Source organism: Electrona antarctica (assembly GCF_951216825.1).
Source record: "Electrona antarctica genome assembly, chromosome: 11".
Lineage (NCBI taxonomy): Eukaryota > Metazoa > Chordata > Actinopteri > Myctophiformes > Myctophidae > Electrona > Electrona antarctica.
This window is the reverse complement of record NC_136792.1, coordinates 49,226,863-49,252,640: the sequence shown is the minus strand read 5'-3', so window position 1 is coordinate 49,252,640 and position 25,778 is coordinate 49,226,863. Positions and strand designations below refer to the sequence as shown.

General features: G+C 48.1%; 1 protein-coding gene across 2 annotated transcripts in view; it reads left to right on the top strand.

Annotated features, from left to right (window-relative positions):
• The window catches only part of cep164 (centrosomal protein 164), a 54,534-nt gene that overhangs the window by 18,321 nt on the left and 10,435 nt on the right, over nucleotides 1–25,778 (top strand). For both annotated transcript variants that reach the window (XM_079514020.1, XM_079514019.1), the window contains exons 10-25: nucleotides 1,745–1,929; nucleotides 5,324–5,585; nucleotides 6,910–7,157; nucleotides 7,609–7,740; nucleotides 8,127–8,358; nucleotides 10,098–10,172; nucleotides 11,683–11,805; nucleotides 11,939–12,082; nucleotides 14,601–14,684; nucleotides 14,949–15,017; nucleotides 16,972–17,210; nucleotides 20,470–20,643; nucleotides 21,079–21,268; nucleotides 22,805–22,912; nucleotides 24,285–24,387; nucleotides 25,016–25,155. In XM_079514020.1, coding sequence (XP_079370146.1) covers nucleotides 1,745–1,929; nucleotides 5,324–5,585; nucleotides 6,910–7,157; nucleotides 7,609–7,740; nucleotides 8,127–8,358; nucleotides 10,098–10,172; nucleotides 11,683–11,805; nucleotides 11,939–12,082; nucleotides 14,601–14,684; nucleotides 14,949–15,017; nucleotides 16,972–17,210; nucleotides 20,470–20,643; nucleotides 21,079–21,268; nucleotides 22,805–22,912; nucleotides 24,285–24,387; nucleotides 25,016–25,155 — 2,508 coding nt within the window. The remainder of the gene's footprint in view (nucleotides 1–1,744; nucleotides 1,930–5,323; nucleotides 5,586–6,909; nucleotides 7,158–7,608; nucleotides 7,741–8,126; nucleotides 8,359–10,097; nucleotides 10,173–11,682; nucleotides 11,806–11,938; nucleotides 12,083–14,600; nucleotides 14,685–14,948; nucleotides 15,018–16,971; nucleotides 17,211–20,469; nucleotides 20,644–21,078; nucleotides 21,269–22,804; nucleotides 22,913–24,284; nucleotides 24,388–25,015; nucleotides 25,156–25,778) is intronic.

Here is a 25,778-nt window from a genome sequence, read left to right as displayed (position 1 = left end):
CTCTTGAATTTCTGCCTTGAGGAAATGTCCGCTCTCAATTAGTGCCAGACCGATATATCAGCTGTATGCACTACTGTCACTGTACCTTTACATTATAATTGATTACAATTCTTTGCACAGTCCACACAGAAACAGGCCCATTTTCTTTTTTTTTATCCCACGATTTTGTAACCCATTTTCACCCCTGTGTCAATTATCTAATGTGATCCTGGGCTCTACACACCCTCCACCAACCTAGTCCCCATTTATGGGGGACATGGGGAGAGCAACGGACTTGAACTCATGCTTCCTTCATGCCTGAGTGTCCAAGTTGCTCCTTTACACCTGACAGGGGGGAGTTTCCCTGGTTGGACGTAGCGCGTGGAAGGAACACGTTTTCCAACCAGTTCCTTTCCCCTCCATCAGGTGCCCCGGCTGGCCAGTTTAGAGACCAGGATTACTGCATGTTTTTTGTGAGGGTACCTACCCTAGGGGACACGGGGAGAACATGCAAACTCCACACAGAAAGGCCCTTTCGCCAACCCCGCCTCGGGTACAGGCCCATTTTCATTCCAGCCAAAAACAAAATCACTATTGGTTGCATATCGGTTATCGGGTGATTATCCCCTCTCTAAAATCAGTTATCGGTCACAAAAATCCATATCGGTCGGGCCCTACTCTCATTGCAGATAGAATGTCGGCTGTTCGAGGCTAACGTATTTGGTCTCCGGGGAGAAATTTGTCTTGGAGACGAGGACCGATACAAAACCCCCCAAAAAAGACACACTGGTCATTCACGGTCATTCCTTACAGCATGATGTATCACCCCAGCTGACATATCCAGTGCACAACATCGCCACCTTGGAGCGAAAGTTTCCATTTTCAGCTTTGGCCCAGGGCTGGGTCAACGTTCACCTCTCTGGCCCCAGGGCTGGGTCAACGTTTACCTCTCTGGCCCCAGGGTTGGGTCAACGTTCACCTCTCTGGCCCCAGGGCTGGGTCAACGTTCACCTCTCTAGCCCAGGGCTGGATCAACGTTCACCTCTCTGGCCCAGGGCTGGGTCAACGTTCACCTCTCTGGCCCCAGGGCGGGGTCAACGTTCACCTCTCTGGCCCAGGGCTGGGTCAACGTTCACCTCTCTGGCCCAGGGCTGGGTCAACGTTCACCTCTCTGGCCCAGGGCTGGGTCAACGTTCACCTCTCTGGCCCCAGGGCTGGGTCAACGTTCACCTCTCTGGCCCAGGGCTGGGTCAACGTTCACCTCTCTGGCCCCAGGGCTGGGTCAACGTTCACCTCTCTGGCCCAGGGCTGGGTCAACATTCACCGCTCTGGCCCAGGGCTGGGTCAACGTTCACCTCTCTGGCCCAGGGCTGGGTCAACGTTCACCTCTCTGGCCCCAGGGCTGGGTCAACGTTCACCTCTCTGACCCAGGGCTGGGTCAACGTTCACCTCTCTGGCCCCAGGGCTGGGTCAACGTTCACCTCTCTGGCCCAGGGCTGGGTCAACGTTCACCTCTCTGGCCCCAGGGCTGGGTCAACGTTCACCTCTCTGGCCCCAGGGCTGGGTCAACATTCACCTTTCTGGCCTAGGGCTGGGTCAACGATCATACGTACGCTAAGAGTGCTATGTCTACATAAAAAATACTACAAGTTGAGTCTTTGCATACGCCTGTAAGGTCATCGAGGCTATAGGGCAAGTGCTTCATTCCTGCATTCGTAGTGCAACGTATTCACAAACTGCTGTGGTCGTGTGCATTGTTCTGCAGTCCGGCGTGCTCTCCAGGAGGTCTGAGAAGAATGTCCAGGACCTCCTGAAGGAGCTGTCTCCTGCTGTCAGCCCTCTGGAGGAGGAGGAGGAGGAGGAGGAGGAGGAAGAGGAGGAGGAGGAGGAGAAGGAGGCCACCAAGCAGCAGGAGGAGGAGCGGAAGAGGAGGGCTGAGGCTGCTGAGAGGTCAGTAGGGGTGGGACGATTCACTTAACCTCCCGATTCCATAAGATCTCCATACCCAGGCTGCCGATTTGATTTATATTGCGATTGTTGCGATTCGATTCGACTTTTTGCTAAAAAAATAATAATAATCCCCCAAGCTACTTAGTTTTTTTTTATACTATAACATTTTAAAACGATTATAAACAATAGAAAACAAGGTTTCGACATACTATCGGTCCGACTGTAATTAGACCGACAACCTACCTCAAACCCTCGCCTCACCCTAACTGCACGCGGGAGCAGCGCATTTTCGACCGCATGTTCCGACCGCTGTTTCCGCATGTCGGACCCGTGTGTGCATCGCAACGCTGCATCACACGCTTCAACGCAGCCAGATCACATCAGTCGGTCTTTCTGACAAAAAAATAAATGTGGCATTAAAATCGTGATTTGTGTGAATCGATTTTTTTTCCCACCCTTAGTGCATTCATCCAAATCAAACGTATTTCTTAAGTGTCTCCCCTTCTGCTGAAAGGGGACACATTATAGCACCTTTATTTAACCCATTTAGGCCTGACATCGAGAAAAGAAAAAAAAAGTCTTCTGAAAGAATATATATTCAAAGATTTGTGCCACATTTTCACGATTTTTCAAAAATAGCAGACCTACAAGCTCGTAGCGCGCCACTCGGTGGCGCGCTACGAGCTTGTAGATCTGCTTTTTTTCAATAGCTAAAGTATAACATAATGCTTAGTTAAAACACCAAAAGGGGCTCCCGCCCAAAACGCTGCCAGAGTGAATTAAAAGTGCCGTGGTACAAGCTTATAGATCTGCCATTTATTGTTTTTATCGTGAAAATGTGGTGCAAATCTTTGAATATATTCTTTCACAGCGAACATTTTTAACTCAAATCTTTTTTTGATTGATTGAATATTTTATTGGACAATATAAATGCAAACAGCACAAGGTACAGTCAGGCGTTTTGGTCCAAAACGATTTCCGAAGAAAGACCTTGCGGTCTGGTTTCCATTCGGGTCCCATGCACTCACACACACACATACAGTCATGAACACTAATCTAAAACAGCAGTCGATCACCTCCTCTCCCTCTGACCTGCTGACAGGTGAAATTTTAGGCCTGTTTTCAAGGAAGTCAGTGATTTGCTTGTTTTAAACCATTTTGGGCGGGAACCCCTTTTGGTGTTAGCATTATGCAATGCTTCAGCTATTGAAAAATAGCAGATCTACAAGCTCATAGCGTGCCACCGAGTGGCGCGCTACGGGCTTGTAGGTCTGCTATTTTTGAAAAATCGAAGAACGACTGACATAGAAACATAGCTTTTTCAGAAAACTGTCAGGATGTAGAAGACATTTTTAGAATCTGATCTCCGGTCAAAATGGGTTCTACAATTTACAATTTAGGCATTTAGCAGACGCTCTTAATCCAGAGCGATTTACATTAGGCAGGAACAAAAGTATGGGAATACATCACATATATAAAATGCATTTATCAAGAAACATGCGTAAGCTAAGAACGTAACTAGAACATATCTATATATAATGACACTATACATATTAACTATACATATATACTATACTATGCTATACATATGTACTATGACTATATACAATGCAATTATTGTGCTGTCTACATGACATGCTATAAGTCTGTTTCAAATGCTATCTAAGTCTAAAAAGTGCTATCTAAGGGGGTAGGATAAGTGCTATGGGCCATGATGGAGTCTGAAAAGGTGGGTCTTCAGACTACGGCGGAAGATTGGGAGTGATGCTGCAGTTCTGATTGCAACGGGGAGTGCATTCCACAGTTTTGGGGCCAGATGGGAGAAGAGTTTGGGACGTGTGGAGTGTGGAGTGAGGGTACTTCCAGCTTTCCTGCGTTGGCTGATCTGAGTGTGCGGGAGGGTTTGTAGGGTTCAATCATGCTTGCAAGATATGGGGGAGCCATACCTTTGGTTGCTTTGAATGCCAGCATCAGAGTTTTGTATTCTGTGCGGGCAGCGACTGGGAGCCAGTGCAGGGAGCGGAGCAGGGGGGAGACATGTGAGAATTTTGGCTGGTTGAAGACCAGACGAGCTGCGGCATTTTGGATCATTTGGAGAGGCTTAAGTGCACATGCCGGTAGGCCAGTAAGGAGCGAATTACAATAGTCAAGTTTTGACAAGACTGTTGTCTGGATTAGGAGCTGGGATGATTCCCGGGTGAGGAACGGTCTAATTCGTCGTATGTTATAGAGTGTGAACCTACAGGATCGAGTGACAGCTGTGATGTGAGTTTTAAACGAGAGCTGACTGTCCAGGACAACACCAAGGTTCCTGGCTGTTGGGACCGACGTTACCAGGGCGTTGTCTACGGAAATAGTTAGCTCCCGCATAGGGCTCAGGGAAGGGGGCAGGGCATTCCACACCTGGATAGCAGTGCTGCGGAAGGTGAATTTACCCATATAATTGTTTTATAAGTGGGTGGCACCAGATCATTGTTTACGCTCCCTCTAGTATTGTGGCTGTGGGTGTCGCTCACTTTTTTTTCTTTGCTTCTCAAAATATTTGCGGACAAATACATCTTTTTTGGGATCCTTGACCTACCATTGAAATACGGTGTTTTTTCAGTTGCTTCGTATTGATATTCGGTGCATTCAATTGTTATTTTAAACTTTGTGTCAGTAAAAAGGAACATCACAGGTGCAGCCTGGTGACTGGGCATATCATGTTTGTTTAATTTTTTTTAGCAAATTCAACATAAACAAACAAGGTGGAACCAGGGCGGAACAAGCCAGGGACCAATCGGATGGTTGAGAAATGGTGAATTTGTAGCTCAACAAAAGCAAATGTATCCTCTAGCGTATGACGGAGGAGAATTTCACCATGAATTGAAATCTCTGCAATGCGATTATAGAGCGTCGCAGTCCCGCCCCCTACCAGGGCCCAGGAAATGATTCTCCGTTCATTTTCCTCATAGACATTTCAGAAAGTATTTATTTAAAGACGTTTACGCCGCGGACAAAGCCAACTCTTCTTCTTCTAGTCGTGACAAATCATGACAACAAACACATTTTTTTGGGCCAAACAAAGAATTAGAAAGTAGAAAAAAAAAAAACGGCAGGTTACAACACTTTTTTTGTTGTTTTTCTTCTATGTAATTATTTGTTTGTGTGTTGTCATGATTTGTCACGACTCGAGTTGGCTTCGTACGACGCTTAAAAGGTCTTTAAATAAATACTTTTTGAAATGTCTATGTGATTCATTTCCTGGGCCTGGTATCGTCATGAAAGGGGACGGGACTGCGATGCTCTATTGTGGGTGTTTTTTTATCACGATAAACGATTATCATCCCATCCCTAATGGAAACCACTCCCACGCTCTGTCTGTCTGTCTCTCTCTCTCTCTCTCTCTCTCCAGGCGCATGCACGTGAGGCTCGACCGCCCGGCGGCGCCCAAGGTGGTGGACAGGCTCCTCCTACACCAGTTGAGCCCCTCCCCCTCCCTCTGCAGCAGCCCCTCCCACTCGGAGAGAGAGGTGGGCGTGCGACCCAAGGCCGAGGGCCTCAGCGCCTCCCTGGCCCTGCAGAGGCCCGAGACGTCCCGGGGGCCCCGCGGCCAGGGCCAGGGGCCCCTCCGGCTGGAAGGCTCCTCCGAGGGCCCCTTGTCGCGGGGCCAGAAGGTACACAAGGCCCCTGGCACGGTTTGACAACAAGTTTTATCAATGATCGGACTTTCTAGTCTAGTCACGTGGTCTAGTAGTGATGCAGTGGCGAGATCTTTATGATTGGCTGGCGTCTTGACCTCTAAGCCAATGGGAGACTAGCCCTATACGGCCAATGGGATATTTCTGGTAGAAGCCGTTGACGGCTGATTTCACCCTTCTGCCAATGGGACACTAAGCCCCACGGCCAATGGGACACTTAGCCACACGGCCAATGGGACACTAAGCTCCACGGCCAATGGGACACTTAGCCACACGGCCAATGGGACACTAAGCTCCACGGCCAATGGGACACTTAGCCCCACGGCCAATGGGACACTAAGCTCCACGGCCAATGGGACACTTAGCCCCACGGCCAATGGGACACTTAGCCCCACGGCCAATGGGACACTTAGCCACACGGCCAATGGGACACTAAGCTCCACGGCCAATGGGACACTTAGCCCCACGGCCAATGGGACACTTAGCCACACGGCCAATGGGACACTTAGCCCCACGGCCAATGGGACACTTAGCCCCACGGCCAATGGGACACTTAGCCCCACAACCAATGGGACACTAAGCTCCACGGCCAATGGGACACTCAGCCCCACGGCCAATGGGACACTTAGCCCCACGGCCAATGGGACACTTAGCCCCACGGCCAATGGGACACTTAGCCACACGGCCAATGGGACACTAAGCCCCACGGCCAATGGGACACTTAGCCCCACGGCCAATGGGACACTAAGCCCCACGGCCAATGGGACACTTAGCCCCACAGCCAATGGGACACTAAGCCCCACGGCCAATAGGGGGTTGGGACCCTGCATGTGCATGGGTGTATGGGTCCCTTCATTTTTGGTTTACTGCATTTTGTTTTTAATTATTAGTATTTCAAAACATTTTCAAAAACAGCATTCCCCAAAAAAAAGCAAAACTTTTTTTTCCCAGTAACTTCATGAAGAAACATGAAGAAAAATCCATAATAAGAAATTCCATAAATTAGAACAAATATGTAAGAAGTGGTGAAAATAGCCGATTTTACAAGCTGAGCTTGTAAATGTGTCTATTTTCCCGGGACAATGTCTAATTTCTGTTTTGGCTCACGGGTTAAAACGTTTGGGAACCACTGCTTTCTATACTATAGCAGTGATTACTAACAGTCATTGCTATTACTATTACTGATTACTATTATCAGGTTGCTCAGGCAGCATGTACAGTATCGCAGTGTTTCTGCCTGCTATATTGGAGCGAATCCTTTTTGATTTGTACTTTTTTTATATATCCCACCCCCATGAAGCCCTTCCAGGAGCAGCCGAGTCGGAGTAGAGACCGGGAGGAGGAAGAGGAGGAGGAGAGGAGAAGGAAGGAAGGAGAGGAGAAGAGGAGGAGGAGGAGAGAGGAGAGCGAACGACAGAGGAGGGAGAGAGAGGAGGAGGAGGAGGAGGAGGGGAGGAAGAAGAGGATGTGTCTCCTGAGCGAGGAGCTGAGGAGAGCGGAGCAGGAGGAGGAGAGGAGGCTGAGGGAGGAGAGTGAGGAGCGACTCAGGTGTGTGTCTGTCAGCGGTGTGGAATACGCAGGGTGCAAACGGTGCATACGTACTGTATGTTACATACTTACTCTGTCAGCGGTGTGGAATATGCAGGGTGCATACGTATGTTACATACTTACTCTGTCAGTGGTGTGGAATACGCAGGGTGCAAACGGTGCATACGTATGTTACATACTTACTCTTTTATTTCCCACTGTTGTGCAACATCGAGGATTACGCAACAGGCGCTTCTAGGCTGTGGAGTGATGCGAACGGTTTTGATATCATTAATCTCCGTCTTGTTAATCAATCTCCGTCTTGGGCATCAGGGCATACTAATTAACAGGACGGAGATCTCCGTCTGGGGCCCTTAAACTGTTAACTGTCCCTTGCAATGCTTTGGCGGGCCCTGCTTTAATTCCCACTAAGCTCTCTCTCTCTCTTCTCTGGATGTAAACGATGATGCAGGTCCCTGCGTCAGCGTCTTCACAGCCAGAGGACGGAGGAGGAGGACAGACTGGAGCAGGAGGCGGAGAGGAGACTGCAGGAGCTGAGAGACACCACCGAGAGAGACGCCCAGAGACAGACGTGCACGCTGAGGTCAGATATATGCACGCACGCACACATGCATGCACGCTGAGGTCAGATATATACGCACGCACGCATACATGCATGCACGCTGAGGTCAGATATATCTGCACGCACGCATACATGCATGCACGCTGAGGTCAGATATATACCCATGCACGCATACATGCATGCACGCTGAGGTCAGATATATATGCATGCACGCTGAGGTCAGATATATGCGCACGCACGCATGCATGCTGAGGTTAGATATACATCCACGCACGCAGCACACACGATATACGCGCGCGCACACTGAGGTTAGATACATGTATACACGCACGCACACTCATGTTATGTGATGTGTGTGTGTGTGTGTGTGTGTGTGCACTCGTGCGTGTGTGTGTACGTGTCCACAGGGAGGAGAGCGAGGCGTCGCTCAGGGAGCTGCGCGCCACCATGGAAGTGGCGCGAGAGGAGGAACGTGATAGGCTGGAGGCCCAGAGGAGGCGGGACTCTGAGCGAGCGGAGGAACGCGATAGGCTGGAGGCCCAGAGGAGGCGGGACTCTGAGAGTCTGAGGGCGGAGCCGGAGCAGGAGGTCCAATCGGAGAGGAGGAGACTACAGGGAGAGAGGAGGGACAAACAGGAGGTGACCCCCCGATCCCCCGATTCTGAAAATTACCCGAGAGGACCGAGACTCTACGATGTTCCGTTCTTTGGTTATTGGCAGGTTTTTTGGGGGGTGACATCCTATCGTACTAAACCGGCTTGTTTTTGAGTGGTGTAAACCACTCCTACAACTGGCTTTTTTGTGCAGAAAAAATGAGCATGGTTGCTATGTTCACCCTGTTGTAATGACGTAATGAAATCACTCCCGGGTGAACAGGGTGAACATAGCAACCATGCTAATTTTTTCTGCACAAACAAAGCCAGGTAATGAAATCACACCCGGGTGTGATTTCATTACGTCAGACATGATTTCATTACGTCAGACAGACCTTACACCACTCAGTTCACACGGGTGTGATTTTTTTTTTAATCAAAAGCAATTGAGGTTGGCTCTGATCCGGACGCTGTAGATTAAAGGCCTATTCATAGTCTGGATTTTCGGTGGTTAGGTGACCACCGAACTACAACATGACGTCACAAGCCGCGGTGAAGAGCAAACCACCGCCACCGCTTCTCGCTGTTTTTACTCACCACCGCTCAACGTTATTTCAGCTCTGGTGGTCAGCTCACCACCGGAGCGGTGGTCACCTCACCACCGAAAATCCAGACTATGAATAGGCCTTTTCTCACAGGTTGCTGTAAAAAACATTATAATAATAAACCAAGCCGGTTCGTTCTACTGTTCTAGGATTTCACAAACATACGGTACATGATTCTCTGCTTTCTGTTCCCATACAGCGTTTTTGGAGAAAACAAGCTATAATCAACTGCCATAGAATATTGAACGGAACATCGCGGAGACACACTTTTAAATCGAGTTAAATGATGACTAATCAATGACTATCTATGTTGCCTGATTTGTGCCGTTTTCCAACGTGGCAGCCATGTAAACAAACATAATGTCATTTGCAGCTCTATACATTGCTCTGAAGAATGCCTATGCTTAACCCATTTTGGGCGGGAACCCTTTTTGGTGTTAGCATTATGCTATGCTTTAGCTATTGAAAAATACCTACAAGCTCGTAGCGCGCCACCGAGTGGCGCGCTACGAGCTTGTAGGTCTGCTATTTTTGAAAAATCTAAGAACGACTGACATAGAAACATAGCTTTTTCAGAAAACTGTCAGGATTTAGAAGACATTTTTAGAATCTGATCTCAGGTCAAAATGGGTTAAAGCACTTTGTAACTATATGTTTGGAAAGGTGCTATATAAATAAAATGCATTCATTAATTCATTCATTCATTCATTCAGAAAAGATTTGAGCTGAGAAATCGACCACGTAGTAACATAATATTGATTAATATTTCCGAGGCGACCGCGTTGCACCGGACGCCCCTGACACAATTTAATGGAAATACTTTCATTACCGCATAAGCAGTGAAAATCATTTTTAAATCAATCAAATCATTTTTGTTGTTACTTTTGAATCAATATCAATTTAGTCAATTCATTTATTTATTTAAGTAGCCGTGTATTCAGGGTCCAAACAATCGTGTGTGTGTGTGTGTGTGTGTGTGTGTGTGTGTGTGTGTGTGTGTGTGTGTGTGTGTGTGTGTGTGTGTGTGTGTGTGTGTGTGTGTGTGTGTGTGTGTGTGTGTGTGTGTGTGTGTGTGTGTGTGTGTGTGTGTGTGTGTGTGTGTGTGTGTGTGTGTGTGTGTGTGTGTGTGTGTGTGTGTGTGTGTGTGTGTGTGTGTGTGTGTGTGTGTGTGTGTGTAAAGGTCAGAAGCGTTGACCTGAAGAGTGAGTTGAAGAGTTCACGACCTGAACATCACCTGATAGAGTACCAGAGAGAGGTGAGCACACACACACGTCACACACACACACACACCTCTACTGTAATGCCCTTTGTATGGTGAACTACGTCAGAGATGGTTGAGTAGGTTTGTGTGTAAACCTGGATCTGATATGGTTCGGCGACGCAGAGAGACTGGTTTGGATTATCAAACATACGATAATTATTCGCACTTGAAGAATACGTAGAGAAAGCGTGGGACAAACGGACAAAGAAAACACATATATGTTGTGATGTATTTTCAGTTCTGTTTTGGTGGTATTATCCATCCATCTTCAACCGCTTATCCGTAGTCGGGTCGCGGGGGCAACAGCTCCACCAGAGTGCTCCAGACTTCCCTCTCCAGAGCAACATTAGTGACTTCCTCCTGGGGGATTCCGAGACGTTCCAAGGCCAGTGAGTCGATGTATTTCCTCCAACTGCGCCTTGGTCTGCCCCGGGGTCTCCTCCCAGTGGGACGTGCGTCGAGGACCTCTCTAGGGAGGCGCCCGAGAGGCATCCTAACCAGATGCCCGAACCACCTCAGCTGACTCCTTTCCAGGCGAAGGAGCAGCGGTTCTACTCCGAGTCTCTCTCGTGTGACTGAACTTCTCACCCTATCTCTAAGGGAGATGCCAGCCACATTTCGGCCGCTTGTATTCGCGACCTTATTCTTTCGGTCATGACACACACTTCATGACCATAGGTGAGAGTAGGAAGGAAGATTGCTCGTTAGACGGAGAGCTTTTCCTTCTGGCTCAACTCTCTTTTCGTCACAACAGTGCGGTGGTATTAAGTTTAACCAAATGTGACCAGATTTGACTGAGAGACTGCCATCGCGCAAATTCCAGCTTTTCAAAATTAAAAACTTTTTTTTAATTTTTTTCCCCAAAATGAGTTTATAGCACAGGCAGACTCATCACATACTAGAGCATGTCTGAAATAAGTGTCAGAGCTGAAATAAATGCTTAAACATGTAGCTAGGAGTAATGTTAGAGACCACAGAAGTGAACCTTTCAAGCCTGTTTTCTCAACTCGCTGTTTCTCTGCAAGACATTACTCTGTAAGACATATCTCCTAAACTGGTGGGTCAAACTGAACAACCAATATGTCAATTTAAAGCTATGATTCCCTGCTTTCATATGACATGAAAAAACGAAAATTAAAAAAAATCCAATGGCCTCAGTCAAATTTAGTCACATAGGTGAGAGTAGATTGCTCGGTAGACAGAGAGCTTTGCCTTCTGGCTCAACTCTCTTTTCGTCACAAGTTTAACCAAATGTGTTTTTTTTGTAGTTTCTGTGTTCAGGAAGTGAATGTGATATTGTTTATGTATGTTTTTGGTGTCTTATGATCCCGTAAAAAAACAAAATCCATGCACGCACGCACGCACGCACGCACACACACACACACACACACACACACACACACACACACACACACGTACAGTAAGCCTGCATTTTCATCTCCTTCAATCTAACGTCCAATGGGAACGGAGAACACTAAAACATGTGACCTTGTGGCGGTGTCAGCTGACAAACGTGCTGCTGGAGGTTCGAGAGGAAGTGCAGCGAGACCACGACGGGAAGCTGGAACAGCTGAGAGACGACCACAGGAGGGCGCTGTGCCTCGTCAGAGAGACGCACCTGGATGAGGTACTTCTATTTTATTATCATCTTCTTTTTTTTTACCCCTTTGTCATGATGCCAATTTGCCCATTAAAAAAAAGTAATAAAAGAGTAACGTGTGTGTGTGTGTGTGTGTGTGTGCGTGTGTGTGTGCGAGCAGGAGACAGCTGAGAGGGAGTGCTTGGCGTCCTCGTTGCAGGAGGACAGAGATCGTCTCCAGAGCTCACACACCTCACAGCTGGAGAGACTGCAACTGCAGCTGGACGCACTCACACGAGAGGCACAGCTAACACACACACGCAAGGTGAGCGTACGCACACACACACAGACACACACACACACCAGAAGCACATGAGCCTCTCATGAGCAGACCTGTCGCTGATCCAGGCGACGGCGCCTGCGTCACTCGCTCCCCGTCAGAAAGGACCTGAACCCATTTAGGCCTGACCTCGAAATTAAAAAAAAAAATCTTCTAAATCCTCCAGTTTTCTGAAATAAATATTTTCACGATTTTTCAAAAATAGCAGACCTACAAGCTCGTAGCGCGCCACTCGGTGGCGCGCTATGAGCTTGTAGATCTGCTATTTTTCAATAGCTAAATTATAACATCATATTTAAAACACCAAATGGGGTTCCCGCCCCAAAATGGGTTCACTTGTAACTCTGGCCAAATGCCAGTAATAAGATTATTAGCAATTAGTGGTTGCCTGAGAGGGGTTGTACCCAGGTGGTCCCAAGAGTTTCACCCCATCCGAGTTCATCGGTTTTGTTCACATCTCTTGCCATCTTTTCTGTTCCCTTCGTTCTCTTCCGGTTACTGCTGACAACCAGAGCAAAACGCAGGACTACAAGGTAACCAACAGCTTGGCACTCCCAATACCGTCGAGGCCTGATCCAACCCATAACACCCCGTTAGATTAGTTTACCACGTCCGAGCCTTCTCTAAAACACCCTGGACAACGCTCCACACGTCCCAGACTCTTCTCCCTTCCCTAAAACACCCTGGACAACGCTCCACACGTCCCATACTCTTCTCCCGTCCCTAAAACACCCTGGACAACGCTCCACACGTCCCAGACTCTTCTCCCTTCCCTAAAACACCCTGGACAACGCTCCACACGTCCCAGACTCTTCTCCCTTCCCTAAAACACCCTGGACAACGCTCCACACGTCCCAGACTCTTCTCCCTTCTCTAAAACACCCTGGACAACGCTCCACACGTCCCATACTCTTCTCCCTTCCCTAAAACACCCTGGACAACGCTCCACACGTCCCAGACTCTTCTCCCTTCCCTAAAACACCCTGGACAATGCTCCACACGTCCCAGACTCTTCTCCCTTCTCTAAAACACCCTGGACAGCGCTCCACACGTCCCAGACTCTTCTCCCGTCCCTAAAACACCCTGGACAACGCTCCACACGTCCCAGACTTTTCTCCCTTCTCTAAAACACCCTGGACAACGCTCCACACGTCCCAGACTCTTCTCCCTTCTCTAAAACACCCTGGACAGCACTTCACATGTCCTAGACTCTTCTCCCTTCCCTAAAACACCCTGGACAACGCTCCACACGTCCCAGACTCTTCTCCCTTCTCTAAAACACCCTGGACAGCGCTCCACACGTCCCAGACTCTTCTCCCTTCTCTAAAACACCCTGGACAACGCTCCACACGTCCCATACTCTTCTCCCTTCCCTAAAACACCCTGGACAACGCTCCACACGTCCCAGACTCTTCTCCCTTCCCTAAAACACCCTGGACAACGCTCCACACGTCCCATACTCTTCTCCCTTCCCTAAAACACCCTGGACAACGCTCCACACGTCCCAGACTCTTCTCCCTTCCCTAAAACACCCTGGACAACGCTCCACACTTCCCAGACTCTTCTCCCTTCTCTAAAACACCCTGGACAACGCTCCACACGTCCCAGACTTTTCTCCCGTCTCTAAAACACCCTGGACAACGCTCCACACGTCCCAGACTCTTCTCCCTTCCCTAAAACACCCTGGACAACGCTCCACACGTCCCAGACTCTTCTCCCTTCTCTAAAACACCCTGGACAGCGCTCCACACGTCCCAGACTCTTCTCCCGTCCCTAAAACACCCTGGACAACGCTCCACACGTCCCAGACTTTTCTCCCTTCTCTAAAACACCCTGGACAACGCTCCACACGTCCCAGACTCTTCTCCCTTCTCTAAAACACCCTGGACAGCACTTCACATGTCCTAGACTCTTCTCCCTTCCCTAAAACACCCTGGACAACACTCCACATGTCCCAGACTCTTCTCCCTTCCCTAAAACACCCTGGACAACGCTCCACACGTCCCAGACTCTTCTCCCTTCTCTAAAACACCCTGGACAGCGCTCCACACGTACCAGACTCTTCTCCCGTCCCTAAAACACCCTGGACAACGCTCCACACGTCCCAGACTTTTCTCCCTTCTCTAAAACACCCTGGACAACGCTCCACACGTCCCAGACTCTTCTCCCGTCCCTAAAACACCCTGGACAACGCTCCACACGTCCCAGACTCTTCTCCCTTCTCTAAAACACCCTGGACAACGCTCCACACGTCCCAGACTCTTCTCCCTTCTCTAAAACACCCTGGACAGCACTTCACATGTCCTAGACTCTTCTCCCTTCCCTAAAACACCCTGGACAACGCTCCACACGTCCCAGACTTTTCTCCCTTCTCTAAAACACCCTGGACAACGCTCCACACGTCCCAGACTCTTCTCCCTTCCCTAAAACACCCTGGACAACGCTCCACACGTCCCAGACTTTTCTCCCTTTATACTAATACTCAGCCATCCTCTCCATGCAGGAGGTGGAGCTTGAGGAGCTGGCAGGTCAGTTGGAGCTGAAAGCCAAAGAGCTGAAGACCCAGGATGAGCTGCTACAGACCAAGGTTAGTGGATCTGTGCCACATGCACTGACTGAACACATCCACTGTCTGAACACATCCACTGTCTGAACACATCCACTGTCTGAACACATCCACTGTCTGAACACATCCACTGACTGAACACATCCACTGTCTGAACACATCCACTGTCTGAACACATCCACTGTCTGAACACATCCACTGTCTTAACATGAGGCTGGTTCATTATTCATGTGGTCTTTACTGTACATTCTACTGTACTGATGTCATTCATGTGGTCTCTGGCAGGCGGCAGACTTGAAGAGGAAGAGGAAACAGCTGATGGAGGAAGAGGAGGAGACGGACAGGGGGGTGGAGGTGGGGCTCCAACTGTCTTCTGTCAATCTGCCTAGTGACTCTAGTCCAGAGGTTTTCAACCCTTTTCATATCAGACAGACAGACAGACAGAGGGATGGAGGTGGGCCTTCCACTGTCTTCATCTGTCTAGTCCAGAGGTTCCCAAACGTTTTAGCTCCAGACCCAAAAGACACGTTTGATGAAAAGTGTTTTTCCCTCAAATGTATGGGTTTTTGGAACGATTGAATATTGTTTTAAATGATTTTGAATCATAATTTTTGGAATAATAATTTAAATTTGTCAAAAAAAAATAGAAATAAAGCAGTATTTACTCGCGACCCACATATGGGTCCAGAGACTACCACCGAGACCACCACCGACCCACTATCTGGGAAACGGTAGTCTAGTCCACAGGGTGTCCAAACTTACTAATGCATCACATTCCGACCATTTAATTTGACTACAGTTTAATATCAATAGTATTGTGTTTACAGTTAATTTAATTTACCGGTATACAGTGCAATATCAATAGTATTGTGTTTACAGTTAATTTCATTTACCGGTCTATATACAGTTGAATGAATAGTCAATAGTGTCTTACTCAAGCCTTTTGAGGGGCCAATGCATGGCTTTCCGAAGTTGCGTCTTAGGCCAGCCAAGTCTATAGACTTTTAATGTTTGTTTAGGGCACTTACAGTTGGGTGCCACCGATATTGTCCCTTATCATTTGACCCATTTAGGCCTGACCTAAAAATTTCAAAAAATCCTTCTAAATCCTCCAGTTTTCTGAAATAAATATTTTCACGATTTTTCAAAAATAGCAGACCTACAAGCTCGTAGCGCGCCACTCGGTGGCGCGCTATGAGCTTGTAGATCTGCTATTTTTCAATAGCTAAATTATAACAATGTTTAAAACACCAAAAGGGGTTCCCGCCCAAAATGGGTTAACTGTCCTTTTGCGCAGATCACGCAAACCTCAGCAAAAAGGACAATATCGATGGCCTCCAACTGTATGAATGTAACTTCACACGAGTGTGAGTGAGTCCCCCAGGCTCACTCCCAGTGGCCTGGGGGACTAATTTCATTAAGCATATGGACGTGGCCATGTCTAATACTATATACATCTATTACTACTGTACTCAGTCTTTTGGGGGAGAGCTTGTTTTCCTTACAAGCTGTTTTATCACGTCTACTAGTGGTACGCAGAGTCGAGACATTTTCACTTCATCGGCGAGGCGGGTTGGGGCGGATTAAATCAGTCCCTCATTTCCAAGACTTTTCAGGCATCCCACAAATTGTGATCCTGTCCCACATTGTGACTGGCAGGCATCAGTGTTCAAATGCCCTAATTGTTAGTCCCTTAATAGTTGGCGTTCTGTTTTAAAGCTCTCTCATTGTCTCTTGAGTCTTTTTCCAGCAATATGTATTTTTTGTTTTGGCCTGTTAAAATAACATGAAAAATATCCCCTATAGGCTACAGTACCAAGTCGACCAAAATGACTCCAGAGGGTTTAACAAAATGAGAGGCAATATTAATTAGGCCTGTGGTCGAATATGACATCAAGGCATTTAACTTAAGTGATAAGTTGCTAACCCCGTCCCACTTGTCCCACACAAGCGACACTTCTGTCCCTCAAATGAACAGTTTGGATGTGGTCACCCTATGGGGGGCTGGGACGGGGCTGGGACGAGTCAAATTATTAATACATGCAGGGTCATAAAAAACCCTATCGGTCCGATAGGGTTTAACCCTAACCGCACGCGGGAGCAGCGCATGTTCGACCCCATGTCGGCCGCTGTTTCCGCATGTTGGACCTTTGTTGTGTCGGATTCTGCGCGTGCATCCCTCACTAGCGTCGCTCACTAACGTCTACTAAACGTAAAACCAGCCAGGCAGAATCAAGGAATGGGACTATAGCACCGTTTCTAGACTAAAACACACATAAAACTCCTCTGTGTGCGTGCGTGCGTTCAGTCTCTACCCAGACTGCAGCAGGAGGTGCAGAGGGCCAGGGAGGAGAGAGACGCAGCCAGGGAGCTGTCGCAGAGAGTCAGGGAGGAGGCGCAGAGGGCCAGGGAGGAGGCGCAGAGGGCCAGGGAGGAGAGAGACGCAGCCAGACAGGAGGCGCGCAGCATGAAGGAGGCCAAGGAGGGACTGGAGAGCAAGGTGGAGCTCCTGCTGGATCGCTGCGAGCGCCTCGGACGCAGAGTCAGGTACGAAGCCTTAGTCTCCTTAAAGATGGGGTGCCGTGGTTTTTTCAAGCTTTCAGCCTCCAGGAAGAAACCTTAAATACAAATGGAAGACATCATTGCACATAACAACCACACCAAGGGTTCTAATGAAGTACTGTCACCTCACAAGCACATGAAAAACTGGAAAAGAATAATTGAATAATAATAATAAATAAATAATCACGGCACTCCATCTTTAAGCAGAGTCAGGTACGAAGCCTTAGATTCCTTAAGCAGAGTCGGGTACGAAGCCTAAAGCCCATATGGCATATATGCACCATAGGCTATATCCTACATATACTTGCCCTACTGCTCTAATAGACCCCCAGGTGTTTTGTATGTGTCTATGGAGTTAACATTTCTCTAATAGACCCACAGGTGTTTTGTATGTGTCTATGGAGTTAACATTACTCTAATAGACCCCCAGGTGTTTTGTATGTGTCTATGGAGTTAACATTATTCTAATAGACCCCCAGGTGTTTTGTATGTGTCTGTGGAGTTAACATTACTCTAATAGACCCCCAGGTGTTTTTTATGTGTCTGTGGAGTTAACATTACTCTAATAGACCCCCAGGTGTTTTGTATGTGTCTGTGGAGTTAACATTACCCTAATAGACCCCCAGGTGTTTTGTATGTGTCTGTGGAGTTAACATTACTCTAATAGACCCCCAGGTGTTTTGTATGTGTCTGTGGAGTTAACATTACTCTAATAGACCCCCAGGTGTTTTGTATGTGTCTATGGAGTTAACATTACTCTAATAGACGCCCAGGTGTTTTGTATGTGTCTATGGAGTTAACATTATTCTAATTGACCCCCAGGTGTTTTGTATGTGTCTGTGGAGTTAACATTACTCTAATAGACCCCCAGGTGTTTTGTATGTGTCTATGGAGTTAACATTACTCTAATAGACGCCCAGGTGTTTTGTATGTGTCTGTGGAGTTAACATTACTCTAATAGACCCCCAGGTGTTTTGTATGTGTCTGTGGAGTTAACATTACTCTAATAGACCCCCAGGTGTTTTGTATGTGTCTGTGGAGTTAACATTACTCTAATACACCCCCAGGTGTTTTGTATGTGTCTGTGGAGTTAACATTACTCTAATAGACCCCCAGGTGTTTTGTATGTGTCTGTGGAGTTAACATTTCTCTAATAGACCCACAGGTGTTTTGTATGTGTCTGTGGAGTTAACATTACTCTAATAGACCCCCAGGTGTTTTGTATGTGTCTGTGGAGTTAACATTACTCTAATAGACCCCCAGGTGTTTTGTATGTGTCTATGGAGTTAACATTACCCTAATAGACCCCCAGGTGTTTTGTATGTGTCTGTGGAGTTAACATTACTCTAATAGACCCCCAGGTGTTTTGTATGTGTCTGTGGAGTTAACATTACTCTAATAGACCCCCAGGTGTTTTGTATGTGTCTATGGAGTTAACATTACTCTAGTCTAAAATAGACCACCCAGGTGTGGTTAGAATATTGAAATAATATGTCTTCCCTGTGTATTTTTGGTTTCTTCCTGAAAGCCTTTGAGTGACATCACGATATCAGTTCAGGTGGATCACCACCCACCAGGCAAGCCAGGCAGGAACTGGTGGGCGTGGCCACATAAAAACATCATTTTAACACTTCCTGTATACTCAAAAAATCACACCCGTGTGAACTGAGTGGTGTGAGGTCTGATCAACTGTGGTCTGACGTAATGTCTGACGTAATTAAATCACACCCGTGTGAACTGGGTGACCATAGCAACCATGCTCATTTTTTGGTACGAACAGACAGACAGACAGACAGACACGTAAACTAACAAAGCCAGTTGTACTCAAAAAATGAGCACGGTTGCTACGGTCAGCCAGTTCACCCGGGTGTGATTTCATTACGTCAGAAATTATTTTGAACATAGCAACCATGCTCATTTTTTCTGCACAACAAAGCCAGTTGTAGGAGTGGTATACACCACTCTTTCTTTTTCTGCTCTTCTTATTGAATTTTGTAATCGCTTAATTTGACGTTGTTCTTCTTCACTTCTGTCTGTAGTTTTAATTTGGAGCAGAGTGGTTTTCATGTGTGTTGCAATGTTTTTGTTTTCAAGTTCTTTTTGTTGAGGTGTTCTTTTAGCTCTTCCGAGTATCTTCCTTTTAACCCTTCCGAGTGTCATCCTTTCTCTGTTTTTCTTTCTAACTTCTTTCTGTGTGATCTTTTTCTTCTTTGGTCTTTCTTTTTCTACTCTTCTTATTGAATTTTGTAATCGCTTAATTTGACGTTTTTCTTCTTCACTTCTGTCTGTAGTTTTAATTTGGAGCAGAGTGGCTTTTTTTTAATATCAATTTTATGTTGTTTCATTTTATGTGAATGGAAAGTATCGTCTTCTGATGTTCTTTTCCTTGAAAATGATCTGTGACCATGCAGTTGATTCAGCTGGGGTGTTTGTCTGGTGTACGGTATTATATAACGTAAGGTATTATATAGCCTAATCAGCTATGAGCTGTGGTCTGGTCAGGAGGGTCTGGCTGGGGTCTGGTCAGGAGGGTCTGTCTTGGCAAAGAGCAGCCGTGATCTAATATTCTCCTGGTGTTGAACAAGACTTTGTCTTGCGTCTCGTCTATTGGGCTTCCCACCGTCTTTAAAGATCTTTGGCTTCAAGGGTCTCAAAGACTGAATGGCCTCCAGGTCTGATTCTGGTAGGGTCGTCTTCTGATGTGATGATTTGTGACCATGAAGTTGATTCAGCTGGAGTTTTTGTCCGGTGTGAGGTATTATATAAGGTAAGGTATTATATAGCCTGATCAGCTCTGATCTGACGTAATGAAATCACACCCGGGTGTGATTTCATTACACTCATACAACTGGCCTTGTTAGTGCAAAAAAAATGAGCACTGTTGCTACGGTCATCCAGTTCACCCGGAGGTGATTTCATTACGTCAGAAATTATTTTGAACATAGCAACCATGCTCATTTTTTCTGCACAACAAAGCCAGTTGTAGGAGTGGTATACACCACTCAAAAATGCCACAAATTTACGTCATATTTGGCAGACATTTGACCTAATTTCTGCTTTCATTGAACTGAATGTATTATATATACATACATCTTCGTGTTTGAGCACAAAATGCATTTAGACAACCCACAAATGTTCTGCGTGGGTGTGCACCGTGTGTGGCCCCCCGACACACAATCATTCTTCAGTTGTGGCCCCCTGCCTAATCTGGTTCAATACCCCTGTTTTACACTGTGAATTGCAGCGAGCTGGAACAAGGCGGGGCAGCCAGGGCCACGCCCGGACCACAAACCAACCACCACGAGGAGGAGACCACGGCGCCCTCTGCTGGCAGAGGAGACGCGTCGTCGCTACATGTAGACGACCTGGAAGAACCGCCCCACTCCCCTCTGCCGGACAGTCACAGCAGCCTGGACAAGTGAGCTAGTTGTGTGTGTGTGTGTGTGTGTGTGTGTGTGGGGGCTGGGGGGGGGGGGGGGGGGGTGGCTCACAGATTAAAGGGCCATTTACACCGATCAACTAGGGTTGTCCTGATCACGTGATCGAAAAATCGGAGTCGATCATGGCCTTTTCTAATGATCGGATCGGGAGCAAAAAATAAAACGTGATCGGGACATCCCAATTTTGATGTGATTTTGGATACTGTACTATTTTGATATGGCAAGTGTTCTATAAAAATATAAATATCGGATCGGGAAAAATCGGTATCGACAGATACTCAAAATGAGATTATCGGATTCGGGGCAAAAAAAAACCCGGCCTGATCGGGACATCCCTACGATAAACCATAACCAATCTCCTTCCTCTACCCCCCTCCCCCCATCCCTCTATGTTTGTGGGCGTGTCCACCCAGTCTGCGGCGGTACATCTGGTCGGAGGGCGTGTCCACGCAGCGGGCACGTCACTTCCTGGAGAGGGAGAACCGGCGGCTGCGGGAGAGACAGGCAGCGCTGCGGGCAGCCCAGGGCCCTGGCCCCACCCCCTATCAGGACCCCGGCTCCTCCTACCAGCTCAACCAGGAAATGCTGAGGAACCTCCAGCAGGTGCGCTATTATTCGAGAACACCGATAGGGTTGCGTATTAAAGACCCGCCCACGCCTGATTGGCCTATATATACCTAACATCCCCCCTTCTGTGACGCATGCTTTAGCGCTCTCGGTGGTGTCTCTCGTGGCTCACGTTTGCTAGAGACGGCGCACCTCCGTCGTGGTCTGAAAGTAGTCTTTTGGTTGTTGGAAAGATAATGGGTTGAGAGTCACGCTACCCAGCTGGCTGCCAGAATGTGGTTTTCTAGCTGATTACTTTTGATGCGATGGTCTTTTTTTCTTCTTTTTGTCTTACAAGTCCTTAACCCATTTTGACCTGAGATCAGACAGTTTTCTGAAAAAGCTATGTTTCTGTGTCAGTCGTTGAAAAATAGCAGACCTACAAGCTCGTAGCGCGCCACTCGGTGGCGCGCTATGAGCTTGTAGATCTGCTATTTTTCAATAGCTAAAGCATAACATAATGCTAAAACCAAAAGGGGTTCCCGCCCAAAGTGGGTTAAAGGTTTCTACTCGGTATGTGTCTCATGGGAGGGCTGTGGGCAGTTCAGAAACCCGTCCACCAGTGACATCATCGATGGGGAATCCAAGCTAATAGAAAACTGCAGGCTTTCTATTCCTGAAAAGTTGCGATAATGGAAGCCAATAATACAAATCTAAATATCTTTTGAGTAGAAAACAATGGTAGTATATTATCATGAACATTAGTGAGGACCAATTATATGAAGATAAGTTGAAAAGTGGTGAAGTGGTCGTTTAAACCGTCACTTCACTGTCATCTGGGGACCCCTCACAAAATCATGTGGGGACCCTCCTGGGGGTCCCGACCCACAGGTTGAGAACCACTGCCATAGTGGATTGATTGTCAACATAAGGGTCTGGGGACCCACCAGACCAGGGGGGTCTGTAACTCTTTGAGTGTACAAATGGAACCAAGTGGACCCTTACGGACGCATAATGGTCCCCGCACCCAATGTTGAGAAACGGTGCCCTAGTTGTAGACTGCAGCTATCGATTCATTTCTTAGCGATTGTTCTATCGATAACCTTTTTCAAGAAACATGATTATTGATTGTTTTTTGAGGGCCTATCTATGCACAGCTTTCCGGGTTTGTGTAAACACACAAACATTGAGGATGATGTACAGTATGATGATAAGAGCCCCCCTCACTTCACACTGGTGTGATGGACACAATTTGAGATCATTATCTCTAAGAAACTATGCATTTTCCCCTCCATCTCTCTCTCTCTCTCTCTCTCTCTCTCTCTCTCTCTGCCTCTCTCTCTCTCTCTCTCTCTCTCTCTCTCTCTGCCTTTCTCTCTCTCTCTCTCTCTGCCTCTCTCTCTATCTGCCTCTCTCTCTCTCTCTCTCTGCCTCTCTCTCTCTCTCTCTCTCTCTCTCTCTCTCTCTCTCTCTCTCTCTCTCTCTCTCTCTCTCTCTCTCTCTCTCTCTCTCTCTCTCCTCTCTCTCTCTCTCTCTCTGCCTTTCTCTCTCTCTCTCTCTGCCTTTCTCTCTCTCTCTCCCACCCCCCTCCAGGAGGTCAGTAATGTGGATGAGTTGAGTAGGACGGTGCAGAGAGGCAGCGCCCTCCTCAGGAGGAAAGAGGAACAGCTTCACCAGCTGGAGAGCTCCGTAGCCGAGGAGGTGAGCAGCACAAGGTTGCACGCACGCCACGCACACACATGCACGCACAGTTTGTTCCACAGCTTGGGAGCCATTAAGGGAGAAGAGTCTAGGACGCGTGGAGCGTTGTCCAGGGTGTTTTAGGGAAGGTAGAAGAGTCTGGGACGTGTGGAGTGTTGTCCAGGGTGTTTTAGAGAAGGTAGAAGAGTCTGGTACGTGTGGAGTGTTGTCCAGGGTGTTTTAGAGAAGGTAGAGTCTGGGACGTGTGGAGTGTTGTCCAGGGGTTTTTTGGGGAGGGAGAAGAGTCTTGGGGCGCATGGAGCGTTGTCCAGGGTGTTTTAGAGAAAGGAGAAGAGTCTGGGACGTGTGGAGCGTTGTCCAGGGTGTTTTAGAGAAGGGAGAAGAGTCTGGGACGTGTGGAGTGCTGTCCAGGGTGTTTTAGAGAAGGGAGAAGAGTCTGGGACGTGTGGAGCGTTGTCCAGGGTGTTTTAGAGAAGGGAGAAGAGTCTGGGACGTGTGGAGTGCTGTCCAGGGTGTTTTAGGGAAGGGAGAAGAGTCTGGGACGCGTGGAGCGCTGTCCAGGGTGTTTTAGAGAAGGGAGAAGAGTATGGGACGTGTGGAGCGTTGTCCAGGGTGTTTTAGAGAAGGGAGAAGAGTCTTGGACGTGTGGAGCATGGTCCAGGGGTTTTTTGGGAAGGGAGAAGAGTCTGGGACGCGTGGAGCATGGTCCAGGGTTTTTTTTGGGAAGGGAGAAGAGTCTGGGACGCGTGGAGCATGGTCCAGGGGTTTCTTTGGAAGGGAGAAGAGTCTGGGACGCGTGGAGCATGGTCCAGGGGTTTCTTTGGAAGGGAGAAGAGTCTAGGACGCGTGGAGCATGGTCCAGGGGTTTCTTTGGAAGGGAGAAGAGTCTGGGATGCGTGGAGCATGGTCCAGGGGTTTTTTGGGAAGGGAGAAGAGTCTGGGACACGTGGAGCATGGTCATGGGGTTTTTTGGGGAAGGGAGAAGAGTCTGGGACGCGTGGAGCATGGTCATGGGGTTTTTTGGGAAGGGAGAAGAGTCTGGGACGCGTGGAGCATGGTCCAGGGTTTTTTTGGGAAGGGAGAAGAGTCTGGGACGCGTGGAGCATGGTCCAGGGGTTTCTTTGGAAGGGAGAAGAGTCTGGGACGCGTGGAGCATGGTCCAGGGGTTTCTTTGGAAGGGAGAAGAGTCTGGGACGCGTGGAGCATGGTCCAGGGGTTTCTTTGGAAGGGAGAAGAGTCTGGGACGCGTGGAGCATGGTCCAGGGGTTTCTTTGGAAGGGAGAAGAGTCTGGGACGCGTGGAGCGTTATCCCGGCCGTTTTAGGGAAGGTTCTCTTGACGGTTTCTGTCTCGTGGTCCTCTTGTCTTCCCAGCCGCTGTTTGAGGACTCGTTTCGGCTGACGGCGGACAGGAAGGTGACGTTCGACGTGACGGAGTCTGACCTCAGCAGCAGCGCAGAGCCGCCGGACATCGCAGGTGACGCAGCACCCCACCGCTCTGACGTTTGATTTTAACGGCAAATCCTGACCTAGTTTTAGCCATAGTCCTCTGAAATGTTTTAGTTTGAGTCTACTTTTACGAAAATAGCCGATCTACAAAGTTGTATCGCATTCATTGCAGTGTTGATTTTGTCGACTAAAACTATGACGAAAAATGTTCGCTGACTACCTTTTTTGCAAAGGTACAAAAACGAGTGTAAAATGTTAGAGAGCGACTAGTGGAGAAGTGATCCAGTAGAACTAAAAGACAAGTCATTTAATGTTTGGTTGCGCGTGGGTGTTGGGTGCTTTGAAAATAGCAGATCTACAAACTCACGACACGTTGCGCTGCGACGCGCTGTGAGTTTGTAGATCGGCTATGTGCAGCATGCAACCAAGTGTTAAATCAGCCATTACCATCGAGGCCCGCCAAAATATATTTTAGTCGACAAAATAAACTCTGTCGACGCAAATCGTGTGATATTTAGTTGACTAACGCTAAACCTTTCAGATGATAATAAATGTGACTGAGATTAAATTCAAAAGACTTTTGACTGAAAACTCAAATCTTAATTTTGCTGTCCAAATCAACACTGATTCGTTTGTCCCTCCACTACCACCACCAGGGGGCGGTCATCATCACCATCATCATCATCAGCCTGCGGTCGTCCCAGCCAGAGTCCAGCTGCTGGCCGAGTCTCTGCAGCAGATCTCTGGACAGCTGAACACAGTTCTGGGAGCGCTGGGTTCTCTGGCCCCCCACGGGGTGAGTTCTGTTACTGAACACGGTTCTCTGGTCCACCACGGGGTGAGTTCTGTTACTGAACACGGTTCTCTGGTCCACCACGGGGTGAGTTCTGTTACTGAACACGGTTCTCTGGCCCCCCACGGGGTGAGTTCTGTTACTGAACACGGTTCTCTGGCCCCCCACGGGGTGAGTTCTGTTACTGAACACGGTTCTCTGGCCCCCCACGGGGTGAGTTCTGTTACTGAACACGGTTCTCTGGCCCCCCACGGGGTGAGTTCTGTTACTGAACACGGTTCTCTGGTCCACCACGGGGTGAGTTCTGTTACTGAACACGGTTCTCTGGCCCCCCACGGGGTGAGTTCTGTTACTGAACACGGTTCTCTGGCCCACCACGGGGTGAGTTCTGTTACTGAGCACTGTTCTCTGGCCCCCCACAGGGTGAGTTCTGTTACTGAACACTGTTCTCTGGCCCCCCCACGGGGGGGGTTCTGTTACTGAACACGGTTCTCTGGCCCCCCCACGGGGGGAGTTCTGTTACTGAGCACGGTTCTCTGGCTCACCACAGGGTGAGTTCTGTTACTGAACACTGTTCTCTGACTCACCACGGGTGAGTTCTGTTACTGAACACGGTTCTCTGGCCC